The following is a 21,643-nucleotide window of genomic DNA, read 5'->3' as shown; positions in this document are numbered from 1 at the left end:
AAAAAAACAGGGTTTTTTATCCTAAAAGACAAATATAGAAGTGCAGTAACTCATGTTTTCACATCTTTTAATCTGCACACAGCATCCCCCTAAGCAGATTTTGTCTACATGAAAAAGAAAGCCTCCACAGCAATTAATGTCTTCAGATCACTGCAAGCTCTGAGTCATAGCTATTGTTATTTACAGGTAGGGTCAGTGGTTAAACCCACAATACATATTGAATTTCAAATGAAGCAGATCAGAAAATCAAATCTAACCTTGTTATCTCACTAGCAAAATCTGTAAGTCAAAATAGTGTACAATAAGCAATTGTACAAATTGTCAAAATAGTGTACAAGCAAGCATTAAAAAAATACAGACAACACTAGTTAGTCAGGATGTCTGCTCACGTGATAATTCTCTCTTCAATACAGCCAATTTGAAAGCTAAAAAAGAACAATAACTTGTTCTACAAGGATTTATAAATAATCACCCTTGAATTCCTTAAGAAAGGAAACGGACACTATGATGACGCACAAGCACTCTTAACATATCAAAGCTTTAAAAATAGAAGAGCACTGCCCTATACATAAAAAAAATTGCCACAGCTTTCAAATCTTGGTACCACCTAACCCAGCTGCTCTTAAACAAGAAACAGGCAAAGGACGAAATAATTAATGCAGAAACAATTTAAAACAAGTAAACCCCATTAAAATATGCAAGTAGGGTCAGAACCTGAATTTCTAATTGAAGGGCAGTTTCTCTCATGCAAAAATATACAGAAAGCTGCTTTTGCTGAGGAGATTTTTCCCTGCTTTGCTGCTCTATAGCAGGAGAGTTTGGACAATCTGACATACCTTGTGGCCAGGTGGCCATCACGGCTGTCTCCCTGTCCTCACTCTCGCTGGATGCCTCCTATCCCCAGCAGCATTGCTTGGTAAAGCAATGCTTTGGTCCCTGTTCCACAGCTAAACAGAGGAATATTTCAGCTGGTTTGTGCATTGTCTGGGAGGTGACGGAAGAAAAATAAAAGGTCCAACACCCATACCTACACATGACATGGACTGTGTAGATCTTCATGACGTGTCCCTGACCCTGGCAGAAGGGTTGGAACTGTATGATCTTTAAGGTCCCTTTCAACCCAAATCATTCTATGACTGACAAAAAAGAGACTACTGGCTGAACACAACCCATATACTCCTCTATATGCAACTAACTAAATTGCTCTTCAGCTACTTGCAACAGACTGGTACCACCTCTATGATTATATCTGTAATTATAGTATTTGACTTACGAAGATAAAAACCTAGCAAAGAGTCACAGCTACAGTAAATATTGTCTTTAGACTGTCAGATCAAGGGCTGCCTAACCAGTCACACATATTTGAGACAAGTCACCTCCGAAAGTAAGGGCTTGCTATTCTGGCATATGAATATAAAGTTAATAAATTCTTTCAAGATTACAATCACACATACATAATCCTGCATGGAACAAGAAGAGCCTTTCTACAGTCTGTAGCTGCTTGGCTAGGTATCACCAGAGTACTCATCTTCACACATCTCCAAGCAAAATAGAAGTCCTGAACTCAGCTGGTAAGTGTATGAAAGAAGAGCTAAAGGGTCAGTCTGGAAAGTTGTTGCCCTACTCACTGCATCTCATAAGGCGCAAAAAAACACTGAATGATTTCCATAGTAAATGGATCTTTGTTTCCTGCCCAACAGAGCATTTTGGCTGAGTCACTATAGCTCTATTTCTTTGTTCCCCTGGAAAAGACATAGAATAGCACAGAAAAAGCACAGAATGGTTAGACCAATTAATTTTTCCTCAAAGAAAAACCAATAATAAAACAGAAGGTATTGAACGGAAGAAAAGGGTGTTAAGAAATCATGTGCTACCTAGCAATTCAGCATCAGGTCCATGCATGTTTCACTAAGATCTTTAAGGCTACAAAGGCAGGCCAAATATATCACAAGACAACCATTTTTCTTCTTTTGAAGATAGCCTATTCCACAGTACCCGCATTCTCAGTTTTGTCATAAAATAGTTTGGTCCATGTCACATATATCTTCAAGCAACCTTGTAGGTGTATGTTGTTAGGCTTCAAGCAACCTACTTAAAGCTTTATTAAATAAGGGCTATTACAAGCAGGGATTTAAATGACTGTGGAGGAAGGTGGATCTAATCAATTGATCTGAATGCTCCATTGATGTCCTATGTGCTAGCAAGGGCAAACAGACATGCAAAAAATGCAACAGAAGTGATTATTTCAAGAAGCCACATGCTCCTTAAAAACAGGCCTTTCTATTTTACAAAGCTGGAGAATGTAGTTTGTGGCTCCCAGGACAGAAATGATGCATGGAGAGCACTGCTAGCACTTGGAATAATCATAGAATCATAGAATAGTTAAGGTTGGAAAGGACCTTAAGATCATCTAGTTCCAACCCCCCTGACATGGGCAGGGACACCTCCCACTAAACCATGTCATCAAAGCTCTGTCTAACTTGGCCTTGAACACCGCCAGCTATAGCATCAAAGTCCCAGCACATATGGAAAGGGCAATTCTCAATGGTGCACAAGTTAGTCAAAGCAGAGCAAATACTCACAAGGGCATTAATGAAGTACTTTTTTTGCCAATTCTCTGCCAAATACAATGCTAGCTCTAAAAACCAAAAAGTGTCTGCCTTTCTCTAAGGCTGAAGAATTGTTTTATTTTAGCTTTCCAAAACATAAAACTGTGTCACAAATCATGACTGTGGAATACAAAGTCAAGAGCTGGAAGTTTATAAAGTTACAAGAAAATGACGACAGGCACAAAACCACTCTGGTAAGAACTGCCAACAGAATATTGCATTTGGGTTTCTAATATGTGTTAGGAAAGCTCAACTGAAGGAAATGTGGAGAAGAGCAATAAACATAATGGAGTAAACACATATTTACAAGCATTTTAAAAATAAACAAAAGTACTATACTACATTAATTATATTCTGCTTATTCCCCACATCTTCCAAACAAATATTCCTGGATTATGCAGGGTATTCAGGACTGAGCTGCAGGAGTACAATTTAGAGTCAAAGGAGTACAATCAGAGTGCAAAGAGTAAAAAGAAAGGGAAATAACAACAACAAAAGAATCTACAATTGAATATGAGAAGCACAAATGCCAAGATGCCTGAAGTTTTAGAACAACTGACATACAGGCAGAAAAAACTCCAAACAAACAGAAAACCCAAACCCAAGCCCAATGCTTTTCATCACAGCTTAGAAAAATCCTGGGAAATTATTAAAAAACCTGAGGTTGGACTGGATGATCACATAAATGCCTTCAATGTATTTTCAACACAAACAGAAACCCGAAGTCCTTAAATCAAATCTCCACTGAAATTCTGATTAAGGCAAAGTTCTAAGGCCAAATTATGCAAGTGACTTCTTCTAGGAACCTGGTATTTGGTCTTTTCCATAACATGCCAGCATGGACACAATATTAGATAAGAGTAGAACCCATAACTGAAAAGACTAGGCCCATAATTCTCTCCGACAATGCTAGTGCTTCATGTGCCACCCAGCTTTGTAAGTCTCAAGGGAATGCAATTCTTGTAGCCTGGGGCATACAGGAAAAAGTATTGTCTAGAGCTCAATTCCTGTAGGCCCCTGATCCCCCATCCCTTTGATGAGAATAACCTTATGCATATCCCACTATATTCAGCCAAACAGGATTCATATTTTTAACTGCTACAGTGATGCATATTTATATCTCAAAACCATAACTCAAAAAGCATGTTAGAATATGTGCACTGCAAAGCATATTTAATTTCTACAACTTTATATATTTTGCTGCATGTATTTAGCAGAGAAAGAGATACAAAACCTGGTCACCACCTTGAGTTTTGGCTATATAAAAGAAGTGCCTCACCTGCATACATGTGGTAAGTCAGCCTCTCAATAAGCTTGACAACAGTTCCTGCCTTGATGATGGGGATTCCAGATTTGGGCTGCATGTTTTCTTCAAACACAATATTCTCTTCAGAGTCGGGTTCTGCAAATCTGTAAAGCTCTGGATTTGGAAATCTCATCTGCTCCTCTTTTTCTTCCTGCAACATTGTTACATCCAACATCCTTTCCAGCGTGCTTCTATATTGCAAAGATATCAATGCTGCCATCCAGTTGTTCTTCTCCTCAGCTGATTTAGCAGCAAAAATAACACTGTTCTCATCTTTTAAGATTATTTCAAAAGCATGTCTGTACTCGTTAGTGTCGTCCTTATCGTTGATTTGTACCTTTCGCATAAAGAACTTTTCTTTTAGACGATATTCTGCATTGCTAGCACCAGGAAGTCTTGGCTGGCCATGATTTGACTTACAGCAAATCATCAAGCCATCAAATAGAAATATGTGCCTCTCATGCTTTGCTCCTACACGTGTGAGTGTTCCTTCCATGATGAACTCATTACAGCATTGTCCAATGTCCTTACCCTCCCAGCCATCAATATTTTTCTGGATTTCATTCATTTTCTTAATTGCCAGCTGTTTCCCCTTCATCTGCTGAGTATAGAACCGGCATGCAGATTCACTTCGGTGAAGATGGGAAAAAGGCAGCCTATTAGTATACATGTATTTAAAAACCACAACCACCACTAACAGCAAAAACACAAGATCATCTTCCTGAGTGGTGAGAATTCCACTGAGAATGCAGTTTCAGCAGCCAGTATCAGCACCACTGCAAGTCTTGACTAATGTTTTGCTTAAGTAACTCATCTGATAAATTTTCTACTTATCTTCTACGTAATAAATGTTATACATAAACATGGACAATCAGAAGTAGGCAAGCCATTAGTGCTTCTTAGCCTAACAAACCACTCATTTCCATAGCCAACAAAACAATTTTAGACTGCATTAATTTGAAAGAAGCACATTTAGAGAAAATAAGCTGTTAAAATCATCCATGTCCAAGACTAAAGATTCCACCTTGCAGCACAGAACTTCTTTGGTAAAGAAAATATTGAAACAATTTTAAGAGCAAAAGCGAAGTTTTAACATGTTTAAATAACTGCACAAATGTTAGCATTAAATCAAAGAACTGATGCTATAATCCAAGAATTTGCTACAACAGAGCATCTAAGCACTAGCTACCTATGCATCTATTTCTATTATCCAGTGGTAATTTTAACTAGGCATTGCACAAAACACTTCAGATTAAGTAGTTTCAAATTCAAGAACATTCCCTTCTAATCCCACAGAAATGCACTTCTACAGTATTTTTAAGTGAACGTTCATTATCTGAGCACAATTACCCCACAAATGCCGTAACCTTCTACTTACCGGGGAATTCTCAGAACGTCTGAACTATTAGTATGCAAACACACATAGAAACCAGAACAATTTTAAAACAATAACAGATTATCTCGGCTTTGATGTCACTTCCTCTGAAAAAGCAGGCTTGTCACAAACTATTTTGTTCATTGTTTACTAAAAGAGGAAACTGGGAGCCCTGGATTTATAGCAAAGCATTAAGAGCAGAAAGCAGGAAAAATGGAAACGTGCTTACCTAAGCCTTCGTTTTGCAAGACTTTTGGAGCATATCCGTTCCATACTGCTTTGAAGATTAAGTAGCGCAGTTATTGCTTGCTTTAAGCACTCTTTATCCTCTTCATCCTCACTTTTTTCTTCCAATTGCTGTGAACATTGAAAGTCAAATACAAAAAGTGTTACAAGCATTTTGGTTTGTTGAAATACAGAAGTTTGACCTAGGAAGAAGAAATCCAACCACGTGATGATTTTGTATGCTCCTGCTTGTTATTGAAGTTAATGAAACTGCATTACTGACACAGGCAAGAGAGATCTGCTAAGAGCTTTATCTCAGTAAAACAAGAACAGCAGCCACTAGTCCCCCAGATACAGACACACTCAGGTATGTGCTATCTACCTCAAAATTAGCTTGATTTACCTTACATCTCCAAAAGAGAATCCATTTGATATGTTACATCTTAAGAGGAACAGCGAGGAAGGAAATCCCCACACATACCACTCTACACCACAGGAGCAAATCTATGGTATGGCTGTATGTCTGTGACACACCTGTAACAGACAAGCTGGACTGAAAGCTAAGGAAAACTCTTTCAACACATGGATAAACAGAAGATTACAAGGGCTCTCACCTCATTAACAACAGACTAATCAATAATTCAGGTTGGAAGGGACCTTGGAGATTACCTTATCCAACCTCCAGATCCACTGCAGATCAGGTTGCCCTATAGGGCCATACTGAGTTTTTAACTCTCTCAGGATGGAGAGACCATAACCTCTCTGGACAATCCGTTCCAGTGTCTGAAACCCTCTTGGCAAAAAAATTTTCCTAATACCTTGTCAGGATTTCCTTTATTGACTTTTCACAGTAGAATATATAGTAGAAGCACTACACAGCTTTGAGAAGTAGTTCTGTCTTCCCTACTCCATCAAACAGTCAAAGACACCAGGAAGGTTTCCCCTTTTCCTTAGCCTCCTTTTCTCCAGAATGAGGAAGCCCACTCCCCCAGCTTCTCCTTCATCACATGTTCTATTCCTCATGTCATCTTGACAGGTCCTTCCAGTGAGTTTGTTTCAGTATACCAATGTCAACTGAAAGCTTAAGCTGGATGTGGTTCTCCTGATGCAGCCTTGCTCATCCTGAACAGGTAGGCACTGCCACTCCCCTCAACCTGATGGCTAATAAAGCAATACAGGCATTCACTGCTCTAAGGGTGTTCTGTAGACTTGTGTTCAGTTTATAATCCAACAGGACTGTGATTTTTATTTTTTTTTTCACACAAAAAAGCAAAGGGGAAAAAAATAACCAGAGGGACATTGAAGAGAGGCAAATATTCTTCCTCTGTGGAGCAGTTGCTTGGCTGTTCATCAGAAAACACAGGGGCATCTAACCATGGCCAGATTGCAAACCCAGGATATGTATGTCCCTATCTTAGCAAACAGCTACACTATGCCTTCATATATTAACTTATTTTAAAGGACAAAAAAATACAATAAATTTATAAACTATAACTGGACAAGAAGAGTTAATACTTTTGTGCCTAACTAGCTCTGTGACAGAGAAGTTTTATAAAACAAGATCTGCCATGTTTTCACCCTAAGATATTAGTCTTAAATTTTCATTTAACCATTAAGATGTTTCACATTCTAGTTAGTGAAAAAAATTGTTGACTACAGCTGTGGCTTAGATGTAAAACTGAGATAATTATTTACAGGACTATTAAGAGATAAGCACTGAAGACAACCACACACTAAGAACTGGCTCCAGAGTACTGAAAGATTTGTTTTGACAGAGGTGGTATAAGTGAAGCGATAGGCTAGCATGGACCAGAATAAGACAACCTTGGTAGCACTGCAATCACACAGTTTGCTTCCAGTGTAAAATGAAAGTATTGTCCTCCAAAGTCCACTAAACACAACATACTCATGTCTGACATTTCAACTGGTCATAGAACACCATTATTTTTTTCCCCTGACCAGAGTTAATCATTCAGTACAATAGCTGTCAGTGACAAAGACTATTTTATTTGTTTCAGCCATAAGGATGACCACATGGCTTATTCTAGGCAGCCTTAGTTTATGCAGTATAATCTGTTATGTACTTCATCTAAGCAGCATTAGGCATGAGACAACCATTGAAATAGGGCTAACAATGCACCACAACAGACAGTACTTCCCAGAAGGTCTCAGGGAGAATAGAATCAGAGAATGATTTGCACTGGAAAGGAGCTTAAAGCTCACCTGGTTCCACCCCCCTGCCACTAGCAGGAACACCTTCCACTAGACCAGGTTGCTCCAAGCTCCATTCAACCTGGCCTTGAACACTGCCAGGGATGGGGCAGCCACAGCTTCTCCAGGCAACCAGTATCTCATCGCCCTCACAGGGAAGAGCTTCCTAACACCTCATCTGAATCTCCCCTGTCAGTTCAAAGCCATCCCCCCTTGTCCTGTCACTGCAGGCCCTTGGAAAACATGCCTCCCCAGATTTCTTATAGGCCTCCTTTTACGTACTGGAAGACTGTTATAAGATCTCCCCAGAGACTTCTCCAGGCTGAACAAGCCCAGGTCTCTCAGCCCGTCTCCATTGCAGAGGTGCTTCAGGCTTTGGAGCATCTTTGTAGCTTTCTCTGGACTTGCTTCAACAGCTCCATGTCCCTGTTGTGTTGGGGCCCCAGAGCTGAACACAGTACTCCATACAAGGTATCACGAGAGCAGAGTACAGTGGTAGAACCACCTCCTTTAACCTGCTGGCCATGCTCCTTTTGATGCAGCCCAGAATGCAGTTGACTTTCTAGGCTGCAAGTGCATGCTGCCTGGTCACGATGAGCTTTTTATCAACCAACACTCCCACATCCTTGTCCTCAGGGCTGCTCTCAATCCACAGACTGAATATATCACTCCAAGATGAAAGAGACTACCCTCATCATATTCCTCTGCTCTCTAGATTTAACACAGAGGTACCATCTTCCTTTGCTTCAGTTATGCATATCAGATAGGTTTAGAAAGGACTTCAGACAAATAAGGCAGGTACAGCAGTGCTGGCAGAAGTCCTGAAAGCTAAGAAAAACATGTAACTACTTCTGAGATTTTGCATCTTTCCTGTACAAGAGTCAATGAAGGCTCTTTGCCTTGCATGCTGCCTCTTTGCCAACTTCCATCAGAAGAATTTGGCTGGATTGCCTATCATCTCCAGGTAGCTACCTTCAATAATGGAAAAGATTTTTTTAGCCTAGCGTCCTTGAAATCAGACCTTATTAGATCCTACAGTACCCTTTACGTTCTCTTCGCAAACATACTGGTATAGATTAATGTTTGCAGCTGCAAAGCGTTCTGCTCCTATGCTGAGTTTATAAAATCCTTTTTATACCAATTTCTCTCCAGTTGCAAAAATTTTGGTATTCATCATAGAAAAGTCCATATCCAAAAGCAAAATACATGTTTGATACAGTGCAAGAGAGAAAGCAGTTAAGACTAGAATCTCCCCATCAGGATCCACTGGAAGTAACCCATATTTTCAATTGCATATGCAAACTAAATCAAAGTCCAGTGAGTGTGATTGTGTTCCAGGTTTAACATTCAGAAAGCAGTGTGTAGAAGTATGCATCTTCTTAAGTGTCAGACCAACACAAGTGACAAATCCGGCAGTGCTGTGAAGACACTTCTCTGATCACAGAAAAGGAATTTCAAAGAATATAGTCCAGCATTGCACAACTGCCATAAACCGCTATCAGAAACAGTCTTAGTCGGAACTAAGCTTAAATTACAGCAAAGAATTTCACCTTAAACTACCTGCAGACAGTTTGGAAGAGTAGGTTAAGGAAAGTGAAATGGCATCACCAGAACCGCATCCAAGTTTCTCTGCAAATCCCACTGATTCTTCTATAGCTATGCAGTGCCCCCTAATGACCCAACCGGGTAGATGCTAAATACAAGTGTGGTGTGGTGGTCGGATATTTTTTCAGATGGTGTCCTGTGAGGAATACTGTATTATTACGGGAAGGAGATTTCTGATTATCACTAGTATTACAGTCATTGCCGTTTTAATAACCTGATGAGAAAAATACTAGTTTATAACGACTGTAACCATTCACACACTATAGGCACAGCATCCTGGCCATTCAGGGGAAACAAACTGGGAAAACTGACCGCTAAGGGAAGTTTCTAATTAAAAAAAGTATTCTACATTCTAGGCCACAAGCCCTGCAGAGATATCAAGTGGAAGATCAGGTATTTTGTTCTACCTGTTGCTTAACACAAGGATTAGATGTTCATAAAACTGGGAAATTCCAAACAGACACAAAAGAAATCTTCCTCATGCAGTGCAAAAAATAACTTATGGCAGTCCTTCATTTACACTGCCAGGGAAGCATGTGTCTAGAAAGACAATGACAGAAAATACATTTCTACTTATGAGAATATGCAGGTATAACAATACTAGTGGGTGTCACGATGGATATATAATCATGTACTTTAGAGCTTACATAACCTAGACTTTTGGCTTCCTAGGAGCTTATTCTAAGTCTAACCATTGAAATTTGTGAACTGCAGGTTCCCCAATTCAAATGTGAGGAGACATCACAAATAAGCTTCCATACACAACAGACAACAGCATATGGGAGGCAGGGAAATCGTAACTGAATTTGCTTAACTCAAGATCACTTGATTGCAGGTGCTAACAAAACTCACTGTCCCCCAAAACTTTAATGTGTTTAACATGTAAGTGGGTGGTCCCACATTACAAGCGGGAGCTGCACACCACAACACTCAACAACAAGCTCAAACTAGTACTGCCTCAGAGAAACCTCTTCAAAATCCACCATGCAATTTCTTCAGACATTTTGAAGCCCACAGCAAGGCAACGAACAGTTGCATAGCTGGCAAAGCAAGCTTGATATGTAGTGTGACCTATCTGCTCTGCAGGGAAATGCCACATAAGTAAGCAATGTTCATGAGAACATGAAGTGCACTGACACCAGCTCGTCCAGCATCTGTTCTAATGCCTCACCATTTTCTTCAACATGTTTCTGAAAATGGGGTACATACCCAAGGGTAGTACTGGAACAGTCTATTTTATGATCGAGAATAACAATGAACAAGGTTTTTCCTCTCTGGCAAATGCAGGCAGGCTGGAAGCAGGCTCAATAGTATTGAGCTGCCTGAGAGCTCTGACTTTCTGCAATTCCTTGAAATAATAAAAAGCTCAGAACAAGCAAGAGGAATGCTGGGCAAAAAGTGCTCTCACAGACTGTTCAGAAAGTCTGACTGTTAGAAAAGCTGGAACAGCAAATGCTGACAACTGCAGGGATCACTATACACTTCTGGGAAATGCTAGCAGTCTAAAAGGGACTTGAAGAATAAGGGGAACTCCACATGCCATATTCCTGCACTTACATACACAGCTTTAATGCACTGAAACTTTAAAAGTAATTTTGTTTTCATATAAACTCAGTTTTGAGTACAGTGCAGTAAAAATAGGCATATATTTATATAACTGTTTATTTACATACACAATATAGCAGGAGAGTTATTAGCATTAAGAATGAATCCAGACTTAATTACTGAAGTAATTATAAAAACCTTTTCTCCACTCAAAGTTTAACTATGCCTTCTCAGTTTAATTTTAAAAATTACATTAAATCACGTAATTTACATGAGCATGTCAAATATCAAATCTCAGATATCAGATAACTGGTTACAAAAAGGGTCCAGCACTGTCTTGAAAGTACATTTTAAAGACAGAGAGAAGCTAAAAAGCCATCATCTTTTATTTCACACTAAGTTTTAACTTGTATGTCAAATACAGTCAGCCCATTGGGAAGTATACTGTACAAGTAAATCATTAAACCAGAAGAAAACAAGAAGCATTTCACCTTTTAGTACAAGATTCCCAGTTTTTTCACAGCTTGACTATGTGACTTAAATTTTCCATATATCTTTGAGATCTATTTTAAGTAAAAACTTCACCTGAGCCCAAAAAAGTGAAACCATCTGGATTAAAACCATGAGAATTTAAGGAATTGCTACATTGATAACTCAATGTAGATACTCATATTTGAGGAGAGAGGAACGAAATAAATCTGTTGCAGAAATAGATTACAGTACTCTGAAGTAAGTGCCATTTTTCAAATCAGGACAGACAGTGAGGAAGAGTCAAGGAAGAGCTATTCAGAAATATATACCACATCAGTCTGTCAATTAACATTCAACAATTCAACAGTTTAAGTTTTCCAAAACAGGTTTCTTACGCGGCAAATTTGCCACTAACATTCCCATGAATGGGTATATCCTGTCAGGAAACCAAATTCCAGATCAGGTCTGCTCAAGCACTACTGCAGCCTGCGAGGTATTTTAACTGGTTTCTGCTGAGCAGGAAAGAGTATGCTCTCAGTTTCTACACCTGTGAAGAGATTCACACATGTGAGCAGTTCTCACTGAGCTTACACAATCAAAATTTCCTTCATCAAGGAACAGATACAAAAACAAAGCCTTGTTTTCAAGTAAGTTCCTTCATCTTCTCATGAAACCATTTCCTAAGCAATTCAGACTTTTTGTAGGCTACTGGCTGCCATATACGTATTTTATATGCCCAGATTCCATTACTAGGGGAATGGCCACTTAGTTTACAGGAGGCCTTGTCTTCTGGAAAACCCATCTGCTCTGCATCCTTTAAAAATCTGGGTGTTTTTTTGCATATACTGATGTCTCTTCCACAGCAGATTCATTACCTTTCTGCAACAAACGTACAAGTTCACACAGATCCTTCCAGAGCCTTCATGCTCTGAAATTCTCTTCTTTCTTACTGTCACTTTGGTTTGTCTCATCATTATTAGCAGACCTGCAGAATACATTAGAAATTTTATATTCATAATTAAGTTGGTAACATTTAGTTAGATCAGTCTTTCAAATATCACAAAATATTTACCTATGTGCTTCCAACACTTGTAATTGAGGTCTTCCATTTTCTTCCCCCACCTTTTCCATCATAGTAAAGACAATTCAATTTGAAAACATCTTCCCTTTCTCTTTTGTAATTCCAAAGTGGATTAAAATCCACTTTCACTGCTTCGACACAATTTAAGAATGATCTTTGCCAGCCAAGTTTGGAAGACGTAAGCTCAACTGGATGGCACCTCTGTGTTTGGATAGGAATGTATGCATTTTTGAATGCTATGTAAGATGTTTCACAATTTCAGAGATTATTTTTGGAAGCAACAGTAGAACCCTGTTGATTTTAAGAGGAACCCTGTTGATTAAGGAAAAGTCAGCAGACGAAATTAGGGATTTCAATCAAAATCCCATCTGTAGACTTGGTCAACAGAAACCATGAATGCAGCTTGTTATTTTACTTGTTTTTGTCATTTCCTACATCTTTTCATTGGTTTCCACTGAAGATATCAAAGTATTGACAGAAAACACAGACCTGCACTGCTATAAAAGCAAACAGAGAAAGCATGCTGGTAATGGGACTAAATCCAATTCTGGACAGCCCCGTGTCCAGAAACATCTCCACTGAAGAAATCAAGTATATGAATCTCAACCATAGCAGTCTCTCAGGATCTCCTTTTTGTAGAGAAGATGACAGGAACAGAGGCAGGAGGATAGGCAGATACACTACTGCTATTAAAAGACTATACAGCAATACAAGTTCATCAGGGACCATATGATGACTGCCAGTCACAAAAACTAACATCCTATAGGAGCCAAATATCTCAGCTACAGTAAAAGCTTCTTAACATTCAATCCTTGATGGACTGTGTCAAAACTTTTATTTGGGGGAGAGAGGGATCAAAATCTGTCTAAGTTCCTGTAACACCCATCTATTTTCATGAGAACTTGGCCTTGGAAGTTCAGCATGAACTGCTGCCATGTAAGCTCTAAGAGTTATCTACCATCATAATCAGCCATTGAAAACAAGAAACAGACCACCGACCACCAACTCTAGAGAACAGTCTTCCTCAATAGATCTCTCCTAATTCCCCCAGTAGTGAGAAGAATTTGCCCTGTAGGTACTCCTAGAAAATTAATTGGAACACAGGACTCTAGAACCCTACAGCTACATAGTGAAGTCAAAAGTCAAGTCGGAGTTAAGTTAGTGCTTTGACTCTCCAAAGAGGGCATCATCTAGTTAAGAACAGTCTGGCCCTCTGCCATGCTACTCACTGCTCCAAAGGATCAAAGGACATTTGTTGGTCCAGCAGCAGATTGACAATAACACAGCTGAAGTGTCACTGAGGACTATAAGCAAAGTGGAAGGAGGATTTCTTTAATTTTACTTTTATTTTATCCAGCTTTTGCAGAAAAGCTATTTTAGCAGAGTAATGGAGAAAAATATTCTCCAAGGTAATTACTTCTCATAAGAAAAGTGCCTGGAAAGAGACATCTGCTTCTCAAAAGCCCAGATACATCCTGTGTAAAAAGAAACAAAGCTACACAACAAAATATTGTTGTGTACAACAAACAGCCCCATCACAATACCATAAACAGATGACATAAATCATTGACAAATGAAGGAATACATGTGCACATTTGTCTGACACAAACACATAGGAAATCCATCAATGAGTACCACAGCTAGAAATTAAAAAACAAGTACATTCTGAGCAACTTCTTCAAGAGTCATCTCAGAGAGGCCAATTAATCAGATTAACCAAGTTTGTTGAAGAACTGCACACACACGTGCAAGTTTTATTTTCCCCATCATCTTCCCTTTGGCTGCCAAAGACACAGCTGCCAAAGCATAAACCCATGACCAATTAAAGGAGAAAAGCAAGAGAAATGTTGTCAATGAAACCAAACAAGCAAGAAGGAAATACGAAACCCCATTTACCTGGCTGTATCACCTTCAACTTCTACCATAAGACACAACTTCTATACCTTTACAACACTGCAGTTGTAAATCTTCATAGCTTAACCACATGAAGAAGTTACGTTTTTCACCTATTGTCATATCTAGGAAACCTCTTCTTGAACTTGAGACCAATATTTATATCACCACAGCTTTTCTCCCAAGAAACACCCAAATACACTTGGGCAGTCCTTATCACGTATGAACAACAGTTTGGTCAAGCTACATTTCCTCAACTAGATAGGCCTTCACCTATCACAGAAGCATAAAATTGCATACTATCTCCAGTGGATGTAAAGGAAAGTCATTCTCATCTGCAGTTACATGTACAAGCTATATAAACCAGTAATGCTTCTGCTTTTACTTCAGAACAGTATGGTACATACAAGTTACTGTGTTTGGAAAGAAGCACGAGCACACCAGACAGTGATTTTGGCAAATAAAATCCTTTGTTGATGCTAAGCAAATATTTCCTTAAAATAATTCATAGCTAGTCAGAATCTGTGATTTTCTGGGTTTAATATTAATAGAAGATGACTAAGGATTGACTAAAGCAAGAATCTGTTAATTACAGTGCCTGTACTAAACACAAGCAACAAAATATAGTGTTTTGAGACAATATATAACATCTCAAGAAAACTTTGCAGAGTGCCGAAGTTCCACTAATTAAAACCTGGTGATTCTCCACTTTGGACTGGGTTATATCACTTACAGAGGGTATTACAAACCAGTTTCATTAAATTTGTTACACTCTGGATCAAGAGTCTGACTGAATCAAAGTGAGGTCAAAGCCCAAAATAGTTTGGGATGTGCTGCCCAGTGCAGCTCACAGCAAGAAACTTACAGGATCAACCTAAAGATACTTTAGTCCTAAACTACTAACATTTCACCACCCTGTGCCTTCTCCAGCAACACGTAACAAACCTAATACCATTCGGTCAGGAAAACGGTAGTTTCTTGTCTTGGAAGACCTTGCCAAACCAGATTTTATTTAAAGTCACATTAGCGTAGGGAAAGACAAAAAATTGTTTAATTGAGGAGTATTTCTACTGGAGCTGAATTGCCAGTCAGTAAAAACTGGCAACTTATTTATCCTCTAAGTACAAATTCTGAAAAAGTCAATAAAACACACTAGATGCTGTTGTGAAATGAAAGGGTCCCGAGAATTACAGATTATAGCAGCTAGAATTCCAACTAAAAAAGTATTTGTAAATAGACAAGAAGTTTCCATTCAGAAGTCACAGGAGCCAAGTCTGCACTTGGGTTTAAAAAAATCAACAGAACAAGAAACCTATCTAGCTTTCCTGTTTTCTGGAATATATTATTTTATCTAAACAAAGTTTATAGATGATTTGGGCCATTCCTACTTTGAAAACAAGGAATTTTTAAATAATCTTCTATTTACCCAAAGAAAATAAAGAGTATCACGCATGCGCACAGATTTGCAGCATCCAAAACAGTGCTCAGTTCAAATTAAGTCTTATAAACATCTTCCTTCAATTACTCAAAGTCTGCACTCAAATTACTCAAATAACTGCACTGTTTGTACTACCCTACCTTGCATTTAAGAGTCCACATTTCTGTTCACAAAATTCTATGATTTAGAAAAGCCCATTCGCATTATCTGCAAGCTTGCAGAAAAGCATAATCTCACATGAAGCAGCTATATTATCTAGTTAGTTTCTTATATAAAAGTTCAGGGACTTTCAGGTTGGGTTTAAGGAAAACACAGCCCTTTAGCATATGCTAATTTTCCAACAAAGTTACAGCAAGGAGCTTCAGCTAAAAATAGAATATGTATTTGTGCATTCCTGATGCCCTGCCAAACTTGAGGATGGCTTTAGTTTCTAAATAGGATAACCATCAGTGAATAGAAATTAACTTTTCTTTTGTACTCTGCATAGTTAGAAGGTAACTTTGAGATGCATTTTAAATAGGTAACTTCAAAGTATGTAAGATTACACAACACAGCTCAAAAAAATTGCTAACCTGTTTATCCTTAAGTTTATCTATATTCAAGAGAAATAAAATGGGTTTTTCTATATAGCACTTGGCCAACATTCTGCCTCTTCATACCAAGAGATTCATTTGCATAGCATTTTAAACTTGATTATTCATAGATATGCCTGCAATAACTAATCAGGTCTCTTACCACACAAAGTATTCAATACAACTTTGCATAAGTGAAATTCTCAGGATTATATGACTAAATAATTCCACCCATACCCTTCCATCAGGACATCTTTAAGTATATTCAACCTGGAATCTGTTTGTAGATTCCAGATACAGGAAAGAAAAGGTTATCGCCAACACAGACTACTTGAGGGAGGGATTCAGATGCTGTGTGCACATGTATGTACTAATTGACAGATGAAGCTACTGCCATGAAAGCTACTCTCTCTGCATGAACTATTATCCATTACCATCTATTACACACATCACATCTGACAGAAGTGATGGGTGTCTTGCTAAAATGTGAGATAAGCCACACAGTAGGAAGAAAACCTGCAAGGTTATCATACACAGAACAAAATACAACCCAACAATATCAGATTTATTCAACCCAGGGCAGAGGGTGGGTGGGTGCAGAGCATGAACATGAAAAGCCAAAAATTTTACATGAGGCATAGGTCAGGCATTGCAAAAAGGTTGACAACCTTCTGGAGATGGGCTTAGCTTAGCCTCCAGTTTGCTCTAAGAAAGGGAAATATCAGCTGCTCCCTATTTCTGTAAGCACACATGCCCTCTTTCCCCCACTAAAATTACCAATGGCAAAACGCAACGCAGGATGCCTGTGTGTCAGACAACATCAATCCTTCGTGCTTTGTCTATTACGTAGGACAACACCATGTTCACATTGAAGTCTGCAAAGCCACTAGGGTACTGCATTTTGAGACTGGGTGATAAAAGCATGAGCAGAGAAACGTTATGGCTATGTAGGTCTTTATCATACAAAACGCAGACAAGCTGTATCATACCTCCCTTGAAATTTGCTGTCATCTAATGAAATGCTTAATATGTTAAAGACGCCTGAAAAGTGAGACCAAACCCATGAGCTAGACAAGGAGATCGAGTACGTGTTCCAAAATTCAAAAGCAGCATGTTATACAAGATGAGCTACGTGCCAAAGCTGTGCATGTAGATCTAAATCAGCAAAAACAGTGTAAAACTGTAGACACTTAGACTCAAAGATGACCTAACTACTGGGTTATCCCAAGACAACTGCACATTCCAGAAAAACACATATAGGTTTCTTCAGAAGAGTAGAGATTTTTTTTTTTCACTTCTGATCCAAATCTCCCAAAGTAATTAAATCTGGAACACTGTATCCCTTATGAGTTTCCATTAAGTCCAAATGAAAATTCTACTTGAATTTTTTCTTCAAAATGCTCTACACTCCTTAAAGATTATTATTCAGTGCTAATGGATAAATGCCCCAGAAAAACACTCTATAGCTATTTTCTTTACATGTCTATTACAGAGTCTTTACTGCTACCCTACCAATGTGAGGTCTCACTACAAAAAGCCCAAGAAGTACATGTATCAACCAAGCCTTCCCCTTGAAGGAAGGCTATCACCTTTACAACCACCATGGGATGTGCACTGCAAGAACACCACAACTTTTATGAAAATGAGTCTGAATGCAAATCTCACCATGATTTTAAATTTACAAAGTGACAGCTTGAGAAAGCCTTGGACACTTTTGTAATACAGCCATTGCCATTATCTCTTACCGCTGTTGAAACAATCATTGCAAGAATATGAGTACCTAGATCTCTGTTGCTTGCTAAATTAACAGTCTTTCCTATTACTATTCAACACAAATCATTAGCTGCTCTAAAACTTCCATAAAATTACAAGCTGATATTCAGTTAGTTATAGCATGCACCAGAGCATACAACCTGCTTTTCCTTCATCATAGCAGTTTTACTGTTTACAGTCTAGTAAAAGGTTTTACACCCAAATGATCACATAAAACTCTGGTATCCAACACTAGGAATTATGAACAAAACCATCAGATGACATAACGTTCTTACTTTTAGCAGTTCAAAGTAATGAAGACAGTGGTAAACAGGGGCAAGGAGCAGCCGGGGTAGAACATACTGAACAGCTTCTTTAAAGCCTTCACCTATTGACTAGAAACAAAATAAGTTTCAGTCTTAAAACAATAAATGCATTGAAACAACAATATAATGTAATTAAAACAGTAATATCAATAATATGGCTCACTTAAAAGAAAGTTACCTGTAAATAAAATGCTGCTCCTGGCTTTGATAATTGACTTAGAAAATGATCATGAAAACCAGGTCGCAAAATATCTTGTGCATATGATTCATATGGATCAAATGCTAATTCCTAAGAAAAAATACAGATTAATTTTACAAAGCTGATTTAATATCTCAACTTCGTATTTCTTAAAGAAAATACACTACATAGGAGAGACTTTCCTGCATACTTTTTCCAGAATACCTGTATTGAAGATTCAATACTTTTATGTGCACAGACCCATGGAGTAATTCAGTCTGGAAGAGATCTCTGGAGGTCAACAGTTTGCTCAGGGTCAAAGCCAAATCCAGCATCAAAACTAGCTGAGGTTGCTCAGCGTCTCATCCAGTTGAATTACAGGTACCTCTAAGACCAAAGGCATCAAAACCTCTCTGTGCAGCCTATTCCAATGTTCAGTTGTTCTCATTGCAGAACCCTCTCCCCAGTCTAATCAGGGTTATTCTTTCTACCATTCACATGCTCTCTCTCATCTCACTTCACAGTTTTCTACTGTGAGCCCTCAGTAAGACCCCGCCTCAGTCTTTTCTACACATTCCTTTCAGGTAACTGAAGATATAATAAGCTCTCCTCTCCTCCTTCTAAGACTGAATAAACGCAGCACTCTTAACCCTCTTTGTACACCATGGACCTTAACTCCTTAATCACCACGGCAACCCTTACGTATAAGCAAATCTTACAGAATCATAGAAGAGAATCATAGAATAGTTGGGGCTGGAAAGGACCTTAAGATCATCTAGTTCCAGTCCTCCTGCCATGGGCAGGGACACCCCACACTAAACCAGGTCACCCAAGGGTCTGTCCAACCTGGCCCTGAACACCGCCAGGGATGGAGCATTCACAGCCTCCCTGGGCAACCCATTCCAGTGCCTCACCACCCTCACAGTAAAGAATTTCTTCCTTATATCCAATCTAAACTTCCCCTGTTTAAGTAACCCGTTACCCCTTGTCCTATCACTACAGTCCCTAATGAAGAGTCCTTGTACTAGGAAGTCTTGTACTAGGAAAACCAAAACTGGATGCAGTATGCCAGATGTGGTCACAAGTGCTACACAGAAATGATCACTCCACCTGCCAGCCCCACTTTTCCTAATAAAACTCAGTAGGCAGTTAGCCTTCGCTGCCCTTTCCTGAGGATTTTCAAACCCTGTTGAACACTGCTGCTCCTCAGCCAGGCAGCTAGACCATTGCATAGGGTTGCCTAGTCCCAGGTGCTGAACTTCATGTTTTCCTTTACTCAGTTCTATGAAATTCCTATAGATCTGTTTCTCCGGCCTGTAAGGTCCCCAGACAAATAGCCTGTCCTCCTGTATGTTCCCCCACAATTTAGCATCACCTACCAACTTGATGAGGCAGACCTTCTACCACAACACTAATACAGACATTAAACAGTATTAGCCCCAGCGTCAAACACTGAGGAGTGCCACTAACTGTTGGCTACCAGATGGACTTCATACTGTTGATAAGTCATTTAAGCCTTATTCCCACCCATTCTAATTCAATTAGCTAGTCTGCATCTCTCTAAGCTCACTATAAGGATACTACAAGAGACTGTGCTGAAGGCCTTGCTTAAATTCAGATAAGGGATATTAACTGCTCCTTCCCTTTGTCCATGGAGCCAGGCATCTCCTCTTAGAAAGCAGTCAAGTTGGTCAGGTACAGTCTGTCCTTCAGAAATCTGTGCTGGCTGCTGCAAATCACCTTCTAGTCCTTCACAGGGCTGGATATGAGTTCCAGAAAGATCTGCTAATCTTCTCAGGGACTGAGGAGAAGCCGACCAACTTCTAGTTTCCAGGATCCTCCTCATCAGTCTTTTTGAGATTGGGTATAACAATCTCCAGTCACCAGAGACCTCCACAACTCACCACTAAATTTCAGGAACTCGAGACAGTAGCCTTGCAATGACATTATGCAGCTGTCTCAGCATCCTGTCCTGGCTCGTAAACTTGCATATAGCCACTTGAGATCAATAGTCCCTAACTTGCTCTTTGACTTTCACCTCCCTCCCTCAATCTTTGATAGCAGGCCTAACTGGTAAACCTAGAAGCACATCTTGCCACTGAAAGTCAAGCAAAGGAGACTTGAGTACCTCAGTCCATTCAGTGTCCTCCAGCACACAGCCTCTCACCCCAGGAGCAAGATACCCATGTTTTCTACCATCATCTTTTTTATGCTATTTTACCTATACAAGCTATGCTTTGCTTCATATCCCTCACAACTAAACCATGTCCCTAAGCATCATGTCTACAATTCTTTTAAGTACCTCCAGGAATAGTGACTCAACCACTTCCCTGGACAGCCTGTTCCAATGTTTGAAAACCCTTCTGGTGCAGAATTTTTTCCTGATACCCAGTCTAAACCTCTCCTGGTGCACCTTGAGGCCAGTTCTTCTTGTCCTATCACTAGCTACTTGGGAGAAGAAACCAATACCCACCACGTTACAAACTCCCTTTGGGTAGTTGAAGAGAGCAATAAAGGCCTCTCAGCCTCCTTTTCTCCAGAATAAACAAGCAGAGTTCCCTCAGCTGCTCCTCACAGGAGTTATTCTCTAGACCCTTCATCAGCTTTTTAATCTTCTTAGGATGTGCTCCAGCACCTCAATGTCTTTCTTGTAGTGAAAGGCCCGAGTCTGGTTAAACGGGAAAATCCATACTGCACTTGTTCTTGCCTCCTGCTGCACCTACCCTTTTCCTTATGGACTGGGAATGCATAGTCCCTATGATTTGAGCACACTGCCTTTGAAAATAAACCAGTTTTCCTGAGCCCTTTCCACCCTCAAGGTAGCCACCGCTATGATCCTGCCCTTCCAGCTAAGTCTACTCTCCCAAAGACCAGGGTCCTTCAGTCTGCTTATCTCCTGCACTTTTCTCAGGACCTTAAACTCTATCATCTCTACCTCTTACTGCTAAACCTCCCATTAGCTATGATGTTCCTGTCAGTTCTTCCTTGTTTATGGGAAAGAGGTCAAGTGTAGCACCCTTCTTAGCTGGCCCATCAGCATATGCCACAAAGCACCC

General features: G+C 39.4%; 1 protein-coding gene across 7 annotated transcripts in view; it reads right to left on the bottom strand.

The window, feature by feature from the left end:
* The window catches only part of SOS1 (SOS Ras/Rac guanine nucleotide exchange factor 1), a 56,925-nt gene that overhangs the window by 17,193 nt on the left and 18,089 nt on the right, over positions 1–21,643 (bottom strand). For all 7 annotated transcript variants that reach the window (XM_080616157.1, XM_080616159.1, XM_080616160.1 and 4 more), the window contains 4 exons: positions 18,588–18,698; positions 18,380–18,478; positions 5,520–5,647; positions 3,889–4,544 (listed from right to left, as the gene is read on the bottom strand). In XM_080616157.1, the coding sequence (XP_080472283.1) occupies positions 3,889–4,544; positions 5,520–5,647; positions 18,380–18,478; positions 18,588–18,698 (994 nt within the window). The remainder of the gene's footprint in view (positions 1–3,888; positions 4,545–5,519; positions 5,648–18,379; positions 18,479–18,587; positions 18,699–21,643) is intronic.

The sequence above is a fragment of the Psittacula echo genome (assembly GCF_963264785.1).
Source record: "Psittacula echo genome assembly, chromosome: 4".
NCBI classification, from domain to species: Eukaryota; Metazoa; Chordata; class Aves; order Psittaciformes; family Psittacidae; genus Psittacula; species Psittacula echo.
Note: the sequence above shows the minus strand (reverse complement) of the source record. Positions and strands in the feature narration are given on the sequence as shown.